Source organism: Acromyrmex echinatior, chromosome 1 (assembly GCF_024713525.1).
Source record: "Acromyrmex echinatior isolate Ae372 chromosome 1, ASM2471352v2, whole genome shotgun sequence".
NCBI classification, from domain to species: Eukaryota; Metazoa; Arthropoda; class Insecta; order Hymenoptera; family Formicidae; genus Acromyrmex; species Acromyrmex echinatior.
Genome location: NC_141852.1, coordinates 16,270,645 through 16,289,693, shown reverse-complemented (window position 1 = coordinate 16,289,693; position 19,049 = coordinate 16,270,645). Strand labels below are relative to the sequence as shown.

At 30.5% G+C, this 19,049-nt stretch overlaps 1 protein-coding gene and 1 long non-coding RNA gene across 3 annotated transcripts in view; one reads left to right on the top strand and one right to left on the bottom strand.

Moving 5' to 3' along the window:
• LOC105154771 (atrial natriuretic peptide receptor 1) overlaps positions 1-19,049 on the bottom strand; it is a 111,955-nt gene that overhangs the window by 22,998 nt on the left and 69,908 nt on the right. For both annotated transcript variants that reach the window (XM_087407471.1, XM_087407463.1), the window contains exons 15-17: positions 12,648-12,724; positions 12,152-12,243; positions 1,560-1,709 (exon numbers count right to left, since the gene is read on the bottom strand). In XM_087407471.1, coding sequence (XP_087263597.1) covers positions 1,560-1,709; positions 12,152-12,243; positions 12,648-12,724 — 319 coding nt within the window. The remainder of the gene's footprint in view (positions 1-1,559; positions 1,710-12,151; positions 12,244-12,647; positions 12,725-19,049) is intronic.
• Positions 1-19,049, top strand: part of LOC147911005 (uncharacterized) — a 44,638-nt gene that overhangs the window by 14,427 nt on the left and 11,162 nt on the right. The window lies entirely within an intron of this gene.

Genomic DNA, 19,049 nt, shown 5'->3' with positions numbered 1-19,049 from the left:
AAGAAACTTTTATTTCAAATAATTATACAATAATTTGAGTCCTCTACGCCGCCAATGGATCATGTTTTTTGAACATGGAAGTCAAGCATACCGTGCAACATTGCCATATATTTTGACATACAAAAATTCTTAAAATGTCTGCAAAGTATGCTAAATTGATGTATCAACTTATATTTTTTTCTAAAACTTATAATTATCAAAAAAAAATGATAAAAAAGGCCTTTTTTAAGGTCTTTACTCTGGTACACCCCCTTAATGTCTTTCGGCTTGAGAAGGCAAATCTAAGTGATGTATTATATTAGCTAACTAAAAAAAAGCTAACTAAAAGAAAAATGTCTGTTACGACACATTATTTTGAGTAACAATGTTTGTTATAGTAAAATGATAAAAATCAGATGTGTGCAAAGATGAGATACGTTAGCTTATATAATAAGAAAAGATTAGGTTGACTTGCTATATCGCACGTGTGAACATTTTGTTACAACTTGATAAAACGTTTTATATTTAATATTTCTATATTAAAATAAAGTATAAAACTAAAATAATTTAAATACATATATGTATATTCTTTAGAACGACCGTACATATGAATACATCAAATACGACAAAGAACGCCATCATTTTGATCAAAGTTAAATGTTTCAAATAATACAATATAAATTCTTTTATTAAATAAATTTATTTTAGATAGGATTGCGCGCCGATAACTTTCGAATTTTCAACATAAACAGTATGAAACGTTATTAATCCCCTTAAATTCCCTCTAAATTAAATTAGAAGAATTGTAAAAAAATTATTGCGAAAAATACTACCTGTTGAAAGTTCGAAAGTTATCGGCGTGCAATCATATCTGAAAAAGATTTATTTTATAAAAGAATTTATATTGCATTATTCGAAACATCTAACTTTGACCAACATGATGGCGTTTTCATATTTAAAATAATTTATATTTGTTTTTCTTTAATGACATTTTGCTATTTGATATATTATTACAAAATAACTTTGAAAAATACATTTTTTTCTAAGAAGTACATATCTACTATCTGATTTTTATTTCTATTATTTTTCTATTACGTTTTTATTAATTTAATATAAAGTTTATCATATTTACAGGCAATTTACATCGTGATATATATGTTATTTCCTCCACATATCAGAACAAGTTGACTATATGCAACATGTTCGTATTCCATTTATTGTAAAGAAACTATACAATGTATGGAATCATTACTGGTATGAAAATATAGAAAAGATTCTCTCTATCATATTAGTATATTTTAATCATAATAATTAATTGAAAAAAAAATCTAATATCGAAATTGTGAAAACTGTGCCAACAAACTTCGGTCTCCTCTATTTCAAATGTCGCTTTCGAGTTAGAAATCTTATATCTTCAAATTTATTGATGTCTAAATAATTTGGTTGTTTAGATATTTATAGTTGTTTACGAAACGCAAAAATTACTTCGGATAAATTTTTCGCTTACAGTAAATGTAATGACAGTCCAAATCGGTTTTTCTAAGAAAAGTCTGTTTTATTCGTGTTCCGTGAAAACTTACTTTGGTAGTAACTGGTAAAGAAGTTCCTCACATTTACGTTTCTCTTCGAGGTAGTCAGCCGTACGTTCTTCTACCAGCGTTTCTAAATTCGTGGCATACTGCTCCATGCGGGATAATAAATTGTCCAGGATATTGCTGCTCTCATAGTCTCTGAAACAGAGAAAGAATACAATTCATATCTAATTTCGTACTTAACTTCGATATATTGGGTGGAGGAAAATAGATTACAAAAAAGTATTCGAATCACAGTGGAATATTAAATTGAATATTAAATTGAATGTGTTGCGTAATCGAATATTGATAACCGGATATCAATCGCGAACAATGAGAAGGAATTCTTCAATTTAATCCGCGCCGTCAGTTACATCAATATTGTTTGATCAGACGAGAAGCTACGAGAAGCTCCTATAGATCAAATGCGTAAAGGTAGAGGATAGGATAAACCATAATCGAGACAGCCATCGCAAAGGACAATTAATCCAATCTCTGCGATTGTGGTCGGTCAGACGTAATATCCACGTCATGTAGATATGAGGGACCAATATCGAGAATTGTTTGAGATCGTAATAATCGATTCCCATGAAGGCCACAACCGAGATAACCACTTCGATGAAGATGTTATTGAAAATCAAGTTTTTCATCGATTACGCATCTTCTTGGCGATCTAACGATGCGATTCATAAAAAAGTAAACGAACTGTGCACGTGCATTAAAATGTTAGAATTATTTCATTTCCTTTAAATAATAAAGAAGAATATAATAGAGAGAATTATTTCATTTAATTTAAGCAGTAGAGAGAAAATTTTTTGTTTTAAATGTTGATTACGTATCACAATGGTAGTCATTTTACATTTCTACACGTAATATTCTTACTTATTTCGATAAGACCTAGAACGCGACAAAACATTCATTTTATTAAAGGAAACGTTCCATTTCTTAGCGAGATGATGAAAATTATGCGAGAAAAGAAATATTTGTCACCGCTTGCATTTTAAAAATAATATTTCAACTGTGCGTGCGTGCGTGCGCGCGGTGCGCGGTGCGGGTGCGGGTGCGGGTGCGTGCAACTTTGCTCGAAATTAAAGGGTTGTTTATAAATTCAGTATTCTCTGTGATAACAACAAAACATTCAAAGAAAATCAAAGAAAGTCCTTGCTGTGTAGAGAAAATGATAAAATGTACAATAAGAAAATTTAAATAGATTACGTGACAAAAGCAGAAAGTTCTAGAAAGAAATAAAAAAATCATTCAGAAAAGATTGCATTAAACAAATAATGGTAGATAATAATAAAATAAATGAAGTAATAGAACACAAATATGATTTGTAAAAAATAATTATTTTACCATAATTTTAACATAAAGAATCATAATGATATAAAAATAATGAAATAAAAATAATGATAGAAATTAAAATAATGGCGCCATAATTTTCTTTGTAAAATGTAACAAAAAAAATTTTGCGATGTAAAATTGTTTAATGATAGAAGATAATTTATTCAGGATTGGGTAAATTAACTTTTTTTTAAATTAAGTTAAATTAAGTTAATAGCTTTGAAAATTTAATTTAAAATACAAGTTAATCCATAACAAAATTAATTGAATTAAAAATTAAGTTAATAAAAAAAGTAATTAAAAAATTAAAAGTTAAATTTGGTTCGAACAACTAAAAAAAAGAAAAAATTTGACTATTTTACATAATTTTTCGTATTTTTCCTTTCTTACAGCTTATTTATTAAAGAATCTGGTTATTTTTGTTCGCAAATAACAATTATACAATATAAAATTACTAAATTATATACTCATTATTGTATGTACTCGCATTGTATGTACTAAGGAGTCACTAAAAAAAATCAAATTAAAAGTTAATAGTTACCGATAAAATGTAACTAAATTAAATTAAAAAGTTAAGAGTCTAAAATGTGTAACTAAGTTAAGTTAAAATTAATTAACTTTTTAACTTAATTTTTATCTTTTTAATTTAGCACTACCCAACCCTGAATTTATTATCTGGTTTATCAACAGAAATATTGGCTGTTAGAGATCCTTGTCACTCGAACACATTCCAAGATTTTCTCGTTCATTTCGTAGAAGAATGAACGGAAATAGCTCCCAATGGTAAGGGTTTACTTCTCAGATTATCAGGGAAGGCTGATATAACACAACACGCATTCCAAGGATAAGGAAGAGACGTGAAAAATATCGACATTCACTAAAGTTCCATTTAGGTGTCAAATGTCAGTCATTGACATTTGGCTAAATTTCGCTAGAAATAATGTAGCATTTTTTTAATATATGTATAAAGTTCCCTACTATTCGCGATAAGTTTACATATATTAATACAATTTTCCTGTGCTAAGAATTAACATATAACGGATCGATGCCGAATCAACGAGTGCGATTGTTTCTTGAATGAATAGTTATTTTCGAATGTGAAACTAAAACGCGATTGTTCACTATTTAGCCAATATTCTCATGAATATTATGTTACATATATGAGTTATTCGTTCTCAAAGAATAAATTAGTTTAAAAAAACTTGTTTAAAATAACATATCATGTTACTTTATATTCACATATACTCACTGAAATTCATGATATTTTAGAATTCATTTTACACCGTTTTAAAGATAAGAAGCTTATCGCAAAACTAAAAACGAAGGTACGCCGCGGAAAAGATCGTGTCCGCTTTACAACTTTTATTTTCGATATGAAAACTTCGAAGCGATATATAAATCTATATCTGTACAATAACGTGCGCACCATTTACTGGAAATTAGTAGTTCGTCCAATATCGGAAGGTTGAAGGATACGCAGCAAAAGAACAAAAATCAATAAAATATTTATACACCTTCGTGATTTTATTCAATTTCGACGGAACATTTTAATTTCAGCAAAATGATATTTTCACGGACACATATGTTAATTAAAGCGATTAATTTCAAAGATAATTATTTTCTCAAATTAAGTAAAATTTTAATTAATAATAAATTTGTATAAAATAATCGCTATATGTATTATAAAAATAAAATTTAGAATAATAAATAACAATAAAATTAAGGCTACTGAGAGTCAGCGCAGGAATAGGTGCGCATAAGTAATTCATGTAAAATAATTCAAATTGATAGATGATGTGTGGCTTTATTCCGAAATCTTGAAAATTGTTTAGTTTGAAATTATGATAGATTATATATCATTAGTAATAAAGAAATTATCTACGCCATAATAAGATAATTATTAATATGCCTTAAGTTAAGTGAGTAAATGTGAGTTAATGTTTATTCAGGTTAATATAAAATATATGACACATAGAATGCATCTACTTTATTAATTACGGAACTAGAGGTTTAAATGTCGACGAGTTAATTTGTTGAACGTTAATTATTCATATTATTGAACGCGCCACACCACTAACTTTTTGCTCGACTTCACACAAGCGGTGAAATTCGACTTTGCGCACAGAACTTTTCTGAGAATCTGAATAAATTCGCATTATGCAAGCACTTCATTTTTTTATAGCAAAATAATTGCGTATGCAAAATTTTTCTTTTTTTTTTTGAAAAGAAAAATTCTTCTATGACTCTCGAAATAATAATAATAAATAAAGCAAATGAGAGTAAAATGCGGTAGTTAAAGCGCAATCAGCAGCTTTCTTTTTTCGTTTGACTTGTTTTTCCTTTATTAATTGAATAACAGCAAATTTTTCTTAAGATGAGAATTATAAATTAATAGTGATTTACAAAGATTTTAAACCACTTATACCTACTCTATTTATAGAAATTGATATTTGTAATTGTTTGATATTTGTAACGATATCACAAACAAAAACAATCTTTTACAAAGATAATACATTATTTATAATTAATCAATGATATGTTATTGGAGAAACTGAAATATATGTGAATAATTGATTAGTATAATCTCGGGAAATGACAAACGATATATTGAATTAAGATTAAATCAATATTATTTCGAACTAAATTATAGAACTAAATTATAATTTCTAATATAAAAAATATTGTTTTGCTTTGCAAATTCATAAAAATTTTTTATCAATTTGAATTTTTCCATAGATAAAATCTAAACAGAGAACGGGAAAACCTTTTGCTTGCTCCGCTTGCAATTCGTGACTAAAATGATAAGCAAATTGCTCTACCAGTCATAGTAGCCGCGTAATTTATGAAGAAAAATTTTGCAGGAAATGTTCCTTTTTATGAAATATCTGAACTTTATACAAAATCTTTTTATACATTACTGCAGACAAATACTGAAATAATAGCAATTTGACCAAAATGTAAGAAATTCAGAATCAGGATTTTATGAGATCATAAAACATTGAATGTAATATTGTAAGAGTTGTAATAACAACTCATAATTTCTAAAATAACAACAAAATTTTTTTTGTTGATTTGATTGTACAATGTGATACTGTATAACTATATTTTTGAAAGGATCGAAGGACTTGCCCTTCGGCGAACATGCATTTCACTTTGCGACCTTAACATCGAACTGGAAGCTTCAGTGGGTATGTTTGCGTAATTCTCTTATGAAATATCGAACATAATTATCTTACTCTAGTTCTCGACTTGCACTTGCGCGTAGCGCACGTGCGCTAACGTCAACGCCAGGTTTCGACATAGCAAAATGCACGTGTACCTAGTTGTGTAGAGAATTACGCCACATAATCGTCTTTCAAAGAGATGCCGTAACTGTGTTAACGTTGGAGAGATTGACGCGCCATGCTTTAAAATGAAACGCAGATGCCAATATTCTAAAATAATTTTATAACAATGATACTCTCTATCGATGGCAATTAACGCCATCAAAATCTTTTATTTTGATCTTAGAGTATAAAAAACTTAATATAAGACTTTTTATATTTAATTAGATAAAAAATTGACTTCTAGTAAAAAAAAAATCTGTGGCTAAAAAAAAGAATCAAAATATTTTTTATATTTAACTGACAGAAAAGATAATTTAAATACATAGAATATATTTATTAATATTAATTTTTTTTACAAAAGATCAAAAGGTTGTTAACGATGATCTTAAAAACAATGAGCTAAGTAAACTACGAAGAACATTATACGAAGTACAGTTAAAGTTTCTGTTCACAAAGCGAGTCCGTCAGCCGTAATGTTTTCGAAGTTATAACTTGTCGGTAAAGTTAGCGAACAACGTGTATTCTACGATATATGGGAAGGAACAAAGTGATGTTTGACATTGTATAATAGCGAATAAAATGTATGTAGCATGCATACACGTTAATGAATCAATACCTTTATTTCGCTCTACTACTTTATTGATTTAAACCACGAAATTACATTATATTGTATATTACATTATATTATACATTATCAGTCTTGAAATGATGAAATTGTGAAAAGCGAAGTTTACTGATTTGTCAAATATATGTAATCGAATTTTCTTTTCTTTTATTAGATTAAAAATATACAAACTACAATACATTGGAATTAGCAAAATCTGATGAACTGAATACATCTGCTAAGTAATCAATTGTTTCTGTTTAAACACATCGACTTTTATAATAAAATTAAAATTGATGACTCGTTTTTTAGTAGTAATTCATTAATAATTCATTAATTCATTAATATGTTAATCCATCAATAAAATTTGAATATAAAGAAAGCGTTTTATAATGATTCAAGAATATTTTGTGAATAAATTAAAAAAATTTATTGTGAGATGATCATTTCTTGATATTTTTCATTGAATTTATGCATTTTTAGCGTCAGTATACTTTGACTTTTATAAAGCTTCTATTAGTTGATAATGTCTTTTAACTAAAGAATGTCACATTTTGTTGTTATTTATTTAGAGAGAGAGATAGAAAGAGGAAGAGAGAGAGATTCCGAAGTTAATAATTCCTAAAAAAACTTTTTCAGGATAAAATATCATAGCAATGCAGCTCGATGAAATTCTTGTTGCAGAAAAATCAATTTTATGTATATCGAATATATAGTTTGTTCTTAAAGTATTCATATTTGAGAAAAAATTCATATTGCTTGGCATATCTGCGTGGCACGAATGCGATAAAATAAAAAAAGATTTTTCTAACTACATAATTGTACATAACTCAATATTTCATGATTATGACATTATGAAATATCTTCGAGATCGAATTTACAGCTTGGGAAATAATAAAGAATGAGTTTATAACGGGCTTTTGTGAAAAGATATTAGATATTCCTTACGCATCCATTTTGCCTCTATAGAATATAATGTGATTTATAATGTAATGTTGGCACAACATCACAAGCATAACAATCTAAGTCTTCTTACGCAAAAGTAAATCTTCATCTTAAAGAACTCTCATAGAGCCTAGAAATTAAATTCCTAAAGAAAGTTATTAAAAACGCGCATGTTGTTTCACAAACAACAGTATCAAGTAGCTCTTTGTAACTGTTAGAATGTCTTTGCAACTATATACGCATGTAAGTAAAAATTTAACTAAGTTATTTTGTAATATAATATACTTTGTGTAATTTTATGATAGTGAGAATGAAAGAAATTTCATTCAGGTGCGTGATAAATGACCGCTTTTTTGCATATTTCTTTCTACTTTTACTACAAACATTATTTTCTCTTTAACCATTCTCTTAATTTTTTATTTTCATTTTTTAAAATATATATAATACTCTTTTCTCTTTTATTTTTTTATATCTATCTTTATCAAGCTTTGAATTAATTTTATTTTCAACATTATAAGAAATTTCGCTCTCTTTTCATCTCTTCGGGCCTTTGCTTCTTTCTGTCACATTAGTAATTTAATAACTCCTGTAAAAATAAAAGCAAAGAGATACAAACGTATCTCTGGAAGATTGATATGAGCAAAAAATATGAAAGAAGAATATAGGGTATTCGCACATGTAGAATCATCGCTGTCGCGAAATCCTTGTACGGCTTTGACAATTTTCGATCAAAGGAAACGTTTTGTGAGCGTACGCGTTGTTAGATTTCTTATTTAATAACAAACTTTTTTATAGCCTCAATTTTATGGCTAGAAAAGGTACATAACGATTTCACTTTTAGAGCAACGACATTCGCGAGAGAGACGCCTGATAGTAAAAATTCCTATAAACGACGATGTTATCTTTGCGAATTCAGCATCCGACGTACTGATGAACGGGCGAATCTCAACGATGTTATCGTCCGCTCTACTGCTGCCAATCGCACTATTCATTGTAGTATTGAACACTAAAACTACTCAATGCCTCCCACGTGCTACATGCACGTCCGATCGCCTTTACACCGGTATTCATTCGCGGTACGCAATGGCGTACTTCAGGCGAATACGTAGGGTTCATTTTTACGCGTTTCAAATGCGAGATCATTTCAGAATAGGAATTCTCGCAATATCACGTAAACGTGGTAAAATTCTACGTGGTAAAATTTTCCTGGAAAATGCGCGTGAATAAAAGCTCATAAAACGCTCTTTTGAAAGTGTGAGTATTAAAAGATATTTTATGTTGAATATTAAAAAGTATTCACAATTTGTTTCTCAATTGTTAATCTCAAATAACGTAATCATTCTATGACTGTTTGGAGTCAGTTTGCGCAACGTGTTCATATATTGAAAATGTTGAATTCTAAATCGTTACTCAATATTCCACTCACATATTATGCGTGAAACAATACGCTTATCGACCGTCAGAGTAAATAAAATCGAGCATTGAAACATTTGTGATATCGTTCTAACATTCTCATTTATTAGCATTAATTCGTCGCCGCGAAATTGAAAAATATACGAAACTGTAGTGATCACTAAGCTTTTATTATCATAATGTCTTATTTGCTTAAATCGTATAACTTTTTACAACGATCGACACATTAAATGTACGGTAATAATATACATTACGATGTGAGTTTATTTATGGATTGTGCTAACACATTTGCATATTATAATATTTTTCTGTAAATAACTCTGACATTAATTAACAAAAAAATGTAGGCATACTTCGTGAAGTTGTATTAAAAGTAAAAGTTATAAATTCAAATATAAATCCGTGACGCAATGTAAAACTTTTGTTAACAGATATGGCCATATATTTAAATTTCTCATTTTTAAATACACTAGTGATGGATTTAGAAATAAACTACATCAATAATGAAAAAATCTCTCTTAGATAAAGACCGAGACAAATATTTCAATAAAAATATTGGCAGACTGTGATAAAAAAATGTTCTTAGGCTTTGAAACTTTTTTGCTTTAAGCTCGTTTCTTAGTAAATAAGCTTTAGAAAGTTTAAAGGGACTGTTAGTAATGCTAGTCAGTTGTACGTATCTCTGAGAGTCTGTGATGTTGTTGCAGCTTTAGAACTTTAGTGAACAGAACATAGTAGACGTTAACCAAAATAGGACATGTTTGAATATAATTCTGGTTGCATGACGTAATGTTTTAAGTTACATGTGTTTAACAAAATTGCTTAATTATAAATATTGAATAACTTTAATAGGTATTAAATATACGTCATATGTAACGATATTAAAAGATATAAAATATAAATATGCTCAAAATAAAATTTTCCTATAAGCCATTTCCCTAAAAAATGTGGATAAAGATTATACATTGTATATAACATGTAAGATATAACATATATATGTAAGATATAATCCGCTTTATCTATATTAAAAATCAATAGTTTTAATAATGATTTTTGCGAATATGGCTCTCGAATCCGCAAAATTCTCACGAAAGTCAATCACCGGGCCACGTCGCCGTCGGTCCAATTCACGGGTCATATGGATGTTATCGTCGAAAATGAAAATAAAAATTGTCGAGTGCTTTGATAAAACTACGTCGGAGTTAAATGAGATCGGAAGCTCTCGATCAAACGTGGCGACGAGCCGTCAATCGAAACAGCCGTCCGTCGAAGATATTGAACGAATGTCGATTGAATCGCTTTCCTGTGAGATTGCAGAATTCTTATTTCACGTAGATTCCAACGTGCAGCGTGAAAGCATGATGAGGAAAATTATGCCTATAGAAATTATGCAAAGCAGCGATCTCATTTTCTTACATCAAGCTTCCTCTTTCATTCTCTTTTCTCATTTTTTCTATTCTTAATTCACATTTTTTCACCACTGGCTTTCATCGGGCGATCGAAAATGTAACAAAGATCGTACATTATAGATAATTGCACGAACACTAACGCGGTTACTCCTCGACATTTTTGATTGCCTGATGAAAATTAGCGGTAATCTTGCGAGAAAATGTAAATTAAAAATAGAAAAAAAAAAGAATGAGAGAGGAAGCTTAACATAAAAAAATGAGATCACTGTTTTGCATAATTTCTATAGGCATAATTTTCTTCATCGTGCTTTCACACTGTGCGCTGGAAATTAATAAATCTTATCTCCTCTAGATGATATGCTCGTTTACAGTTTATACCTTCTTTAAAGAAGAGATGATCTTGTGGATGATTTAGCCACAAATTTATATTTTCTGAGAAAAGTCAGCTGCGCTTTTCGCAAGCAAGTGCAATTTTCCTCGGAGAAAAGGTCGGACGATTGCTTCGATGATCGATTACCAGTGACACGATTTTTTCATTTTTTTTTCTCAGCTTATTCTTCCTCTCGGTTTCTCGTCATCGTCTTTTCCGCTTATTTCTCAGTTTTCTGTTCCTCAACGGAACGCACTTAACCGTCCGGAAGCTATTCTCTCACGTGCAGTTATTGACCTACTGAATTATTATATGTGCCTGGACTCGATGATGTACTCTTTCTCGGGTATGAGATAATGCACAACGCCCAGAAGGTCGACAACTATGCCAATATCTAAAGAGAAGAAAGAGAGAATGGGGAGTGAGAGAGAGAGAGAGAAAAGAAGGTGACTGCCCGTCTTTATGATGGAAGAAAAAGAAATACTCGTAGAGATATCACGAGCTCTGCTCTCGGCGACGCTTTATGTCGACTTCTACAATGGCCTGTACAATTTGCCGAGCTGAATACGAACGACGCTGTTCCACACCATATAGCAGAAGTTCGCAGGCAGCCATTTCTTAATTCGTTCGACCTGAATCTCACGTCTTTTTTGAGTCGAAGACGCCTTTTCGGCCGTGCAATTATCTACGTACATCGTTGATTCCGAAAAAAATCATTATCGTTATCGACATTTTCGATACGTCGACAACATTCGATACATCTCAACGTAATAGTGAATTCGGTAGAAATCCGACGAAACAGAAATAATGTTAGACAGGGACAATACTTCGACGAAGTTAATGCATTCTCTTGATAGTTCGAACGTTATTCGAAGTTTTACAGCTCCATGCCAGCATTACATCCCGACTTGAGGTTTATCGCTTTTCTAAAGAATGATATACGCACTTTTTTTTCTATCACGATCTCGATAATCATACTACGCGTTCGCGCTTCAACTCAAGCTTTTAGCTTAATGAAAGAATGGGTCATTAAAATTTATTCGAGGTTCTATTTTAAATCCGCTGTCTGTATACGTGACGTTTCTGACATCATCGTGGACTAAATTCATAATTAAAAACGCGTGACTTGTAAATTGTGATTTCTAAACTATAAGATTACATTAATGGCATATTTGCAGAGAGAAATTACTCACTTATTAATTTTACGAATCGTCTGCTTCAGCGCAGGAAAATCTGGTCGGTCCGCGGATTCTTGCGCCCAACATCGTCTCATTAGAGTAGCTACCTGTAAAATGATATTCGTTTCATAAATTTATATTCTTCTTTTCGGTTAAAGCGATATTTATCATTTTTATAATTTTTTAAATAATTTTATATTCTTCTTTTCGGTAGTGCTTAAATACTTCTATGTGAATTTGTATTTACTCTAATTTTGTATACCACGCGCCGAAATCTTTTTCGGTCTTATTTGTGCAAACCATTTAATAAATTTAGAATACATTTTAAACAGGCGAGCAACTAATAATATATGTGTTAATAATACGCCGAATTATATGAATATATAATATTTTATGGTAATATACACAATTGCTAATGCTAATGAATGACCCATCGATTATCATGTGCAAATAAATCTTGCATATTTGTAAACATGAATACATTTAAAATATTTGCTAATATGATATTTACCTCTTCTTCAACGGAAGCATCATCTATTACAGGCCTTAAGGGTGAACCGCCACCTCTTCTAACACCTTCTATTATTTCTGCAACAGAGACGAAGTGTGTCGCATGATATCAAAGTTCACAGGGCAATGTAAAAGAATCTCTTCATGGAACAAAAAAATAGAAAGAAAGGAAAACGCGTGGAAAATAATGTGCCTGTTGGGCATAAAATATCGATTGTAACGTGCAACTGTTCTGTAGGACGAAATAACATGTTAAAAAACAATTGACGCAATACCGCGAGATATTCCGCAATATTTCAATTATTCAGAATTATAATGTCTCCATATGCAATCGCGCAAAACTATGTCTGTGATTCAACGAGTCCGCGTTTACGTCAGACGATGATGTCTGCTTAGTGCGAGGAACTTTCTCCTTCGTCCGCCTACTAGCGCGCTTCACTACTGTCCACGTATTTAAAAAAGCAACTAGCACACTACAAATATTTTCCGTTGACCATTTGACCTTATTGAGTACAATCATTTGTATCGATTTATTGGCGCATCTAACCCGCAAATTTTTTCAATAAAGTATATTTACAGACTAACGTGAACATCCCGAAGCATCAATGAACCATGAAACTACAGTACGAAATCTTATAGAAAATAATTTTTATTTGCCAAAGTTAAGAGTTAGAAAGAGAAAGAGGAACAAGCCGGATCAGTGTCTATGTTATATTTAAATGTCTTCTCCTTGCTTATATAAAAGGCAATTTATTCTATCTTGCGATATAAATTTCTTTTTATGAGAATTATATAATACGCGGATGAGCGTAAGTTATTGAACATAATTAGCGAGGAATCTGAATCGTCAGCTAGATAAAACTGTGAAAAGTAACGGCATTTATGGACGTTCGAAACCATGTAATCATCGATAATACAATCTATATTGTTAAAAATTTTATGAAATTTAATATATTTTTAAGTTACACAATTTAAATTTAATTTCATGACATTACATTAAATTTGATGTATTTATAACTGAAAAGTATATTTGTGTATATGTACATGATATTTAATGTCTTTTTCATGAAAATTAATGTATACGTTTTATGAAATTTAATGTATACATTCATTACATTTAAGTAACTATTGTAACTTAATTTTCAGTTAAATTTAAATCATTCGTTACTTTTAATTTTATTCATAACCACGAGTTTCATTTACATGTAAAGGAAGGTCGTGGTTACATTTCTAACAGTATATATTTCTGATCATATAAATAGCATACGTCAATTTTATCGCAGAAAGATGCCAGAAAAGAATAGAGATCAATTAGCGTGTCTACATTTACCGAAACTCCACCCTGGTCTAACTGCTAGCTGGTATATCTATTCCATAAAGTCACAGAATTAGTTAAACGGGTGTAAACGTCAATATGAGAATCGAATTGAGGTAAATTGACAAAGGGAGGTAAATGTATCAATGACAACAGAAATTTAATTCTCTTTTACAACTTGTATGTACAAAGAGACGGAAATAGAATTTTTAGCGTAGAATTTTAACCGTAACTGTTACAGTTACTTTTTTAAAATAAAATTTTTTTTAATTTAATTTTATTAATGTCAGAGTATGTCTGAAACAGGAACTACCTTTTATAATTGAAAATTGATTGAAACAATTATAATAACGTTTAATGTAATTTTTATTTTTTCCTACTTTAATTAATATTTCTTTTTCAATCTTATTCTTTTTTTTGTTATAATTTTATTTGAAATATTAATACGCGTTTACATAAGCAAAATTGAAATAATATGACGGACAGTAGAATCGAAATTACATGAAAAATCTCGGTTTGAATAACATTCCATATATTGTTCATTACGAGAAGGGAAATATTTGCAGGCACTATTTCAAATCTTGAAATATATTTAATTTGATTTCTATGTATCAATATCATCATATATTACACTCCTTGAATTCCTGAAATAAAAAATTCCGCTAAATTAGTGATACATAATTTCTATTTAAAAAGGAATAAACAAGGATTTGACGAAATTAAAACAAGTAAGAAATACATTTTATAAATTATTAATAATTGTATATATAATGTAAAATATACATGAAAAGTATAAACGTATATAAATAAAATTATAATAGTAATACAATATGTGAGTGCACGAGTGTCGAAAAGTACTAATAAATTAAAATAGATAAAACATGTAATATAAAATTTATTTTAATGAAATTCAGTGACAAAATCACAGAAATGAGAGGCGTTTTTACGTTATTCTATTCCAATTACTAATAGAGCGTTGCATATTTCATCAAATTTCTCTTTGACAAAACGAAATCGACATTAATTTATAATATATATTGCAGGAAATATTCCTAATGAAATTTTCCATATTCCGAAATCCACATAAACGTCACAAAATCATTTGATTTTGTCCAAAGTTAATATCGAATGTTATGTTCTGGGGGATCTCTGTTCTCGGAAGCCGGAAGATAATTACGTTTATGGTATGATTGATAGGATATCGAATTCAATCGCGGTTACAGGAAATCGGAACCCGTTGTTGCGCACCAAGGACAACGGACACATACTGTGCCTGTAGATGTCCTCGAGGAACAAGTTGCATGATTCGCAGTTGAGGGTGCAATGAGGCCTGCGAACTTCGAGGAGAGGACTGACGGCCCTCCTGGGACTGGCCCCACCGTCGGGATTTGTCCCAACTTGCGACCCTTGTGGCAGGGTCAGGCTGCTTGTGCTTGAGGCTAAACTTCTATCCGCCATTCTGTCTTCGTCCTCGAAGAGCCTGGCCGTCGATCAAGGGAGAGCCAAACTGCCTCGCCAGACAGCCCTTGAAAATTTACCGTTGCGATATCGGATTTTTTCTCCTCGTTCTCTTCCATTCCTTCGCATACGTACGCGTGCGTGCGTGCGTGCATGCAGACACGCACGACATAAATGTATTATAGTTCCGCCGAGTCGGCATACCCGATAAAAATGTATATGAGATAGTATTTTATAACCCGCAAATATATACTATTTCCAAATTTCATATTCAAGATTCCTCCGAACGATCGCGAAATTTCACGGTTGAATAATCGAATGTGGCACATTCATGCGGAAAGTCCGTTGAATATCGTGCCGTTTTTTAACAGATGGAAACTGTTGGACAGCATTCTTCGATTATTGTAACGTTCCGTAAAAAAAGAGAATTTAAATACAGACAGAAAGGGACATTTATTATACTGTTAACTCAGATATAAATACTCAGATATAAATTATCTTCGTGATTTATACGTTTTATAATAATTTTGTTACATAACCTTTTGCATAAATAATATCTAAGTCACATATATATTTTTATTTAAGTTTAAGGTATACTATTTAACTCTAAAATTTGAATTGTTGAAACATTTGTTATATAAATTTATATCATGTTTTTCACAATTAATTAAGGTACATTATCTTAATAAACGTATATTTGGTTATGTTTATCTCGAATCTGTTGCAACAAACAACAAACATTTTATACAGAATTAATTCTCATTTACTGTTCATGTAGCATGCAAAAGAAAGTGGATCGTATTCGACGTACTGTATAAATGATATCTTTGCAAGTTGTTAAAACATTTACCATTCGTCTTTCAAGTACGCATTTATCTTATTTGACTAAAACATTGCGTATTTTCCCAAGAAACTAAAATAATATTTATTAAACATTGGATCGCTAAAGCGACTTTATTTTTTCAAAAACCGCGTTAAAATTTCAGTTACTGTTATATATAATTATTTATAATTATTCATTAATATTTCCACAATGGCCGCAGTGTTTCTGTAAATAATAACTATTATAACAATTCGATTAATTGAGCAATTCAATAGACGGAAATTTGTTAAAAAATTAGTCACGTTTCCATAAAAAAGTATAGTTTTAAAATATATATTTAATAATATAATATCTAATGTCGAACAAAAATTGTTACGACGTATATTTTTTAAGATAACGTCCATCTTCTATTAAATCGATTTGTAAACGTTACATTACAGAGCTTTGATGAATGAAAGCTATTATCCAAAAGCTTTCTTCAGAGTGCTCGAAGTTAAAATAAGTATGAGTATCTTAAAGTTTAATTCGCGTGTAATGATATTACGGTCGATTTATTCGATGGAATTTCGTAGAAAACTTACGTCTTGTCGGCCTTGAATCGTCGCGTTTGACTTTGATTTCTTTTCCGTTGATTTCTTTTTAATCCTTATGTGATCATTTTATGATCAACGATCTTGTTTCCGTTCGAGTTCACAAGTTCACACTTTCGAAATTTCGTCAAAAGACGCATCAATTTTCGTGAAAAGTCGTGGCCATTAAACTGAATTATACGTAATCTGCGTTTAATAATTCCCCATTTCAAGATACATCCAAAATTTAAAAAAAGGAGAGTTTTATAATATTTTATTTAAATGGAAAAGTAAAAGAGTTATTGAAGATTATTGAAAATAATTGAAAATTAATTATTAAAAATGAACTGGTTTCTGGAAACAATTTTAACAAGTAACAAATCGCTTCATTAAAATATCAAACGCAAATATTTTCTTATCTCCGTTATATATAAAATAAAATAGTTTCCGAAAATTACTTGGATTAGCCATCCGATTCTTTTCAAGGTTTAAGATATAACCTGCAGTTTCTCTTTTACCTTACCAGGATTTCGCCGCATTAGGGAAACACTCGCGTTTATCCCGATAGCTGAGTTCATCCCGGATCTCTGTCTTCACTTCCACTAACCCCATTAAGCCTTGTCTTATCATATACGCTGATTTTAATTTTGCAGCACTAATCACTACACGACACGCCATACCTTCCACGTGTGAATCGCAACCCATTCATGGAACGAGGAAATTAATTTGTTTGTATCGCTGTTTTTGTCAGGGACCAAAAAATGTCTCGCGGAATTAATAACCACAAGCAACTCGTAACCTCTATTTCACCGCCGAGTAAATTAGTATGAACGCTTTTCATCGTTATCCTTCAGTCGGGACACATTTTGCAAGTGAAATGTTCATAGTACAAGGAACTTGATAGTAACATTGATATTGAATATATATATATATATATATATATATGTATATATATACACACACACACATACAGGATGTTCCGTTTTGTGTGTAAATAGAGTGGACTAAACTGAGTCGAAAAGTCCTGTACTATTTTGCAATTTTCGCAATAGTTAACAAAATATTACTAAAAATTGCCAAATTGGTCTTGAATTTTGTACTCAAATACTATCAACTTTATAGAAAAGCTGCAAAAATCATTTATTTTTTTCTGATAAAGTTCTAAGAATTTTTCAAAATTTTTTCAGAATTTTTTAATATCGTATTTTCTCATATTGGCAAAAATAAGAAAATGCAGTAAAAACTTGATAAAAAATTCTGAAAAAACTCTTAGGAAGAAAATAAATGATTTTTGTCTCTTGCAGTTTTTCTGTAAAGTTGATAATATTTGAATATAAAATTATTCAAGACCAATATTTGACAATTTTTAGTAATTAATAATCTTGTTAACTATTGCAAAAATTGCAAAATGATAGAGGACTTTTCAATTCAATTTAATCCGCTTTATCTACACAAAAGCGATTGGCAAAAAATTTTCGGAACACCCTACATATATATATATATAATCGTTATATAATACTCATTTATTTCTCGGCTTACTTTTAATTTAAGTTTACGTAACAAAAAATCTGGATGTTAATAACTGCACATAATAAAATTAAATATGAATATAATTCAAAATTAAGACTCTTCGGATATTTACAATAAAAAAATTTTTGCCGAAAACATTGTTTAAATGATCGTAACCTGAAGATAATATCTTTTTCTGAAAATAAAAATTGTATTTTCCTCTGGGAAATACGTTTCATGACCACATAAACAAGAATTGCGAAGGAGAAACTTCGGAAAGAAAGAAGAAAAAGAAGAGCGTACGAAGGCGACAAAAAAAGACACTGAACTGCATTCCAATTTCTCACTGTTACAAGCATACAGTAACAGGACAATAAAACGATCTGTCGCGACAAAAACAGTGTAGAGCGAAGTATATAATGTAAAAAGATAAAAGTTCCGTTCGTGCTAAGGTAAGAAATAGAGGAGGAAATAAATAGCTGCATGGCGAACAGCCGATGAACTCGCGCAGAAAATGTCGCAAAACGCGAAACAGGTCGTTTACGACGCTGTCTGATCGGTTATGTGATCTATCACTTGTCGGATTACCACGCTCGAGTTTCTCTCTTCGACCTGTCAGCAAATCGTGTTCACTTTAACAGTTCAAACCGCATCGCGCGTACAAATGAAGTTAAATCCATCAGTGATACAAGTAAATGAATAATCCGACCTGTATTAATATTCGTTGAT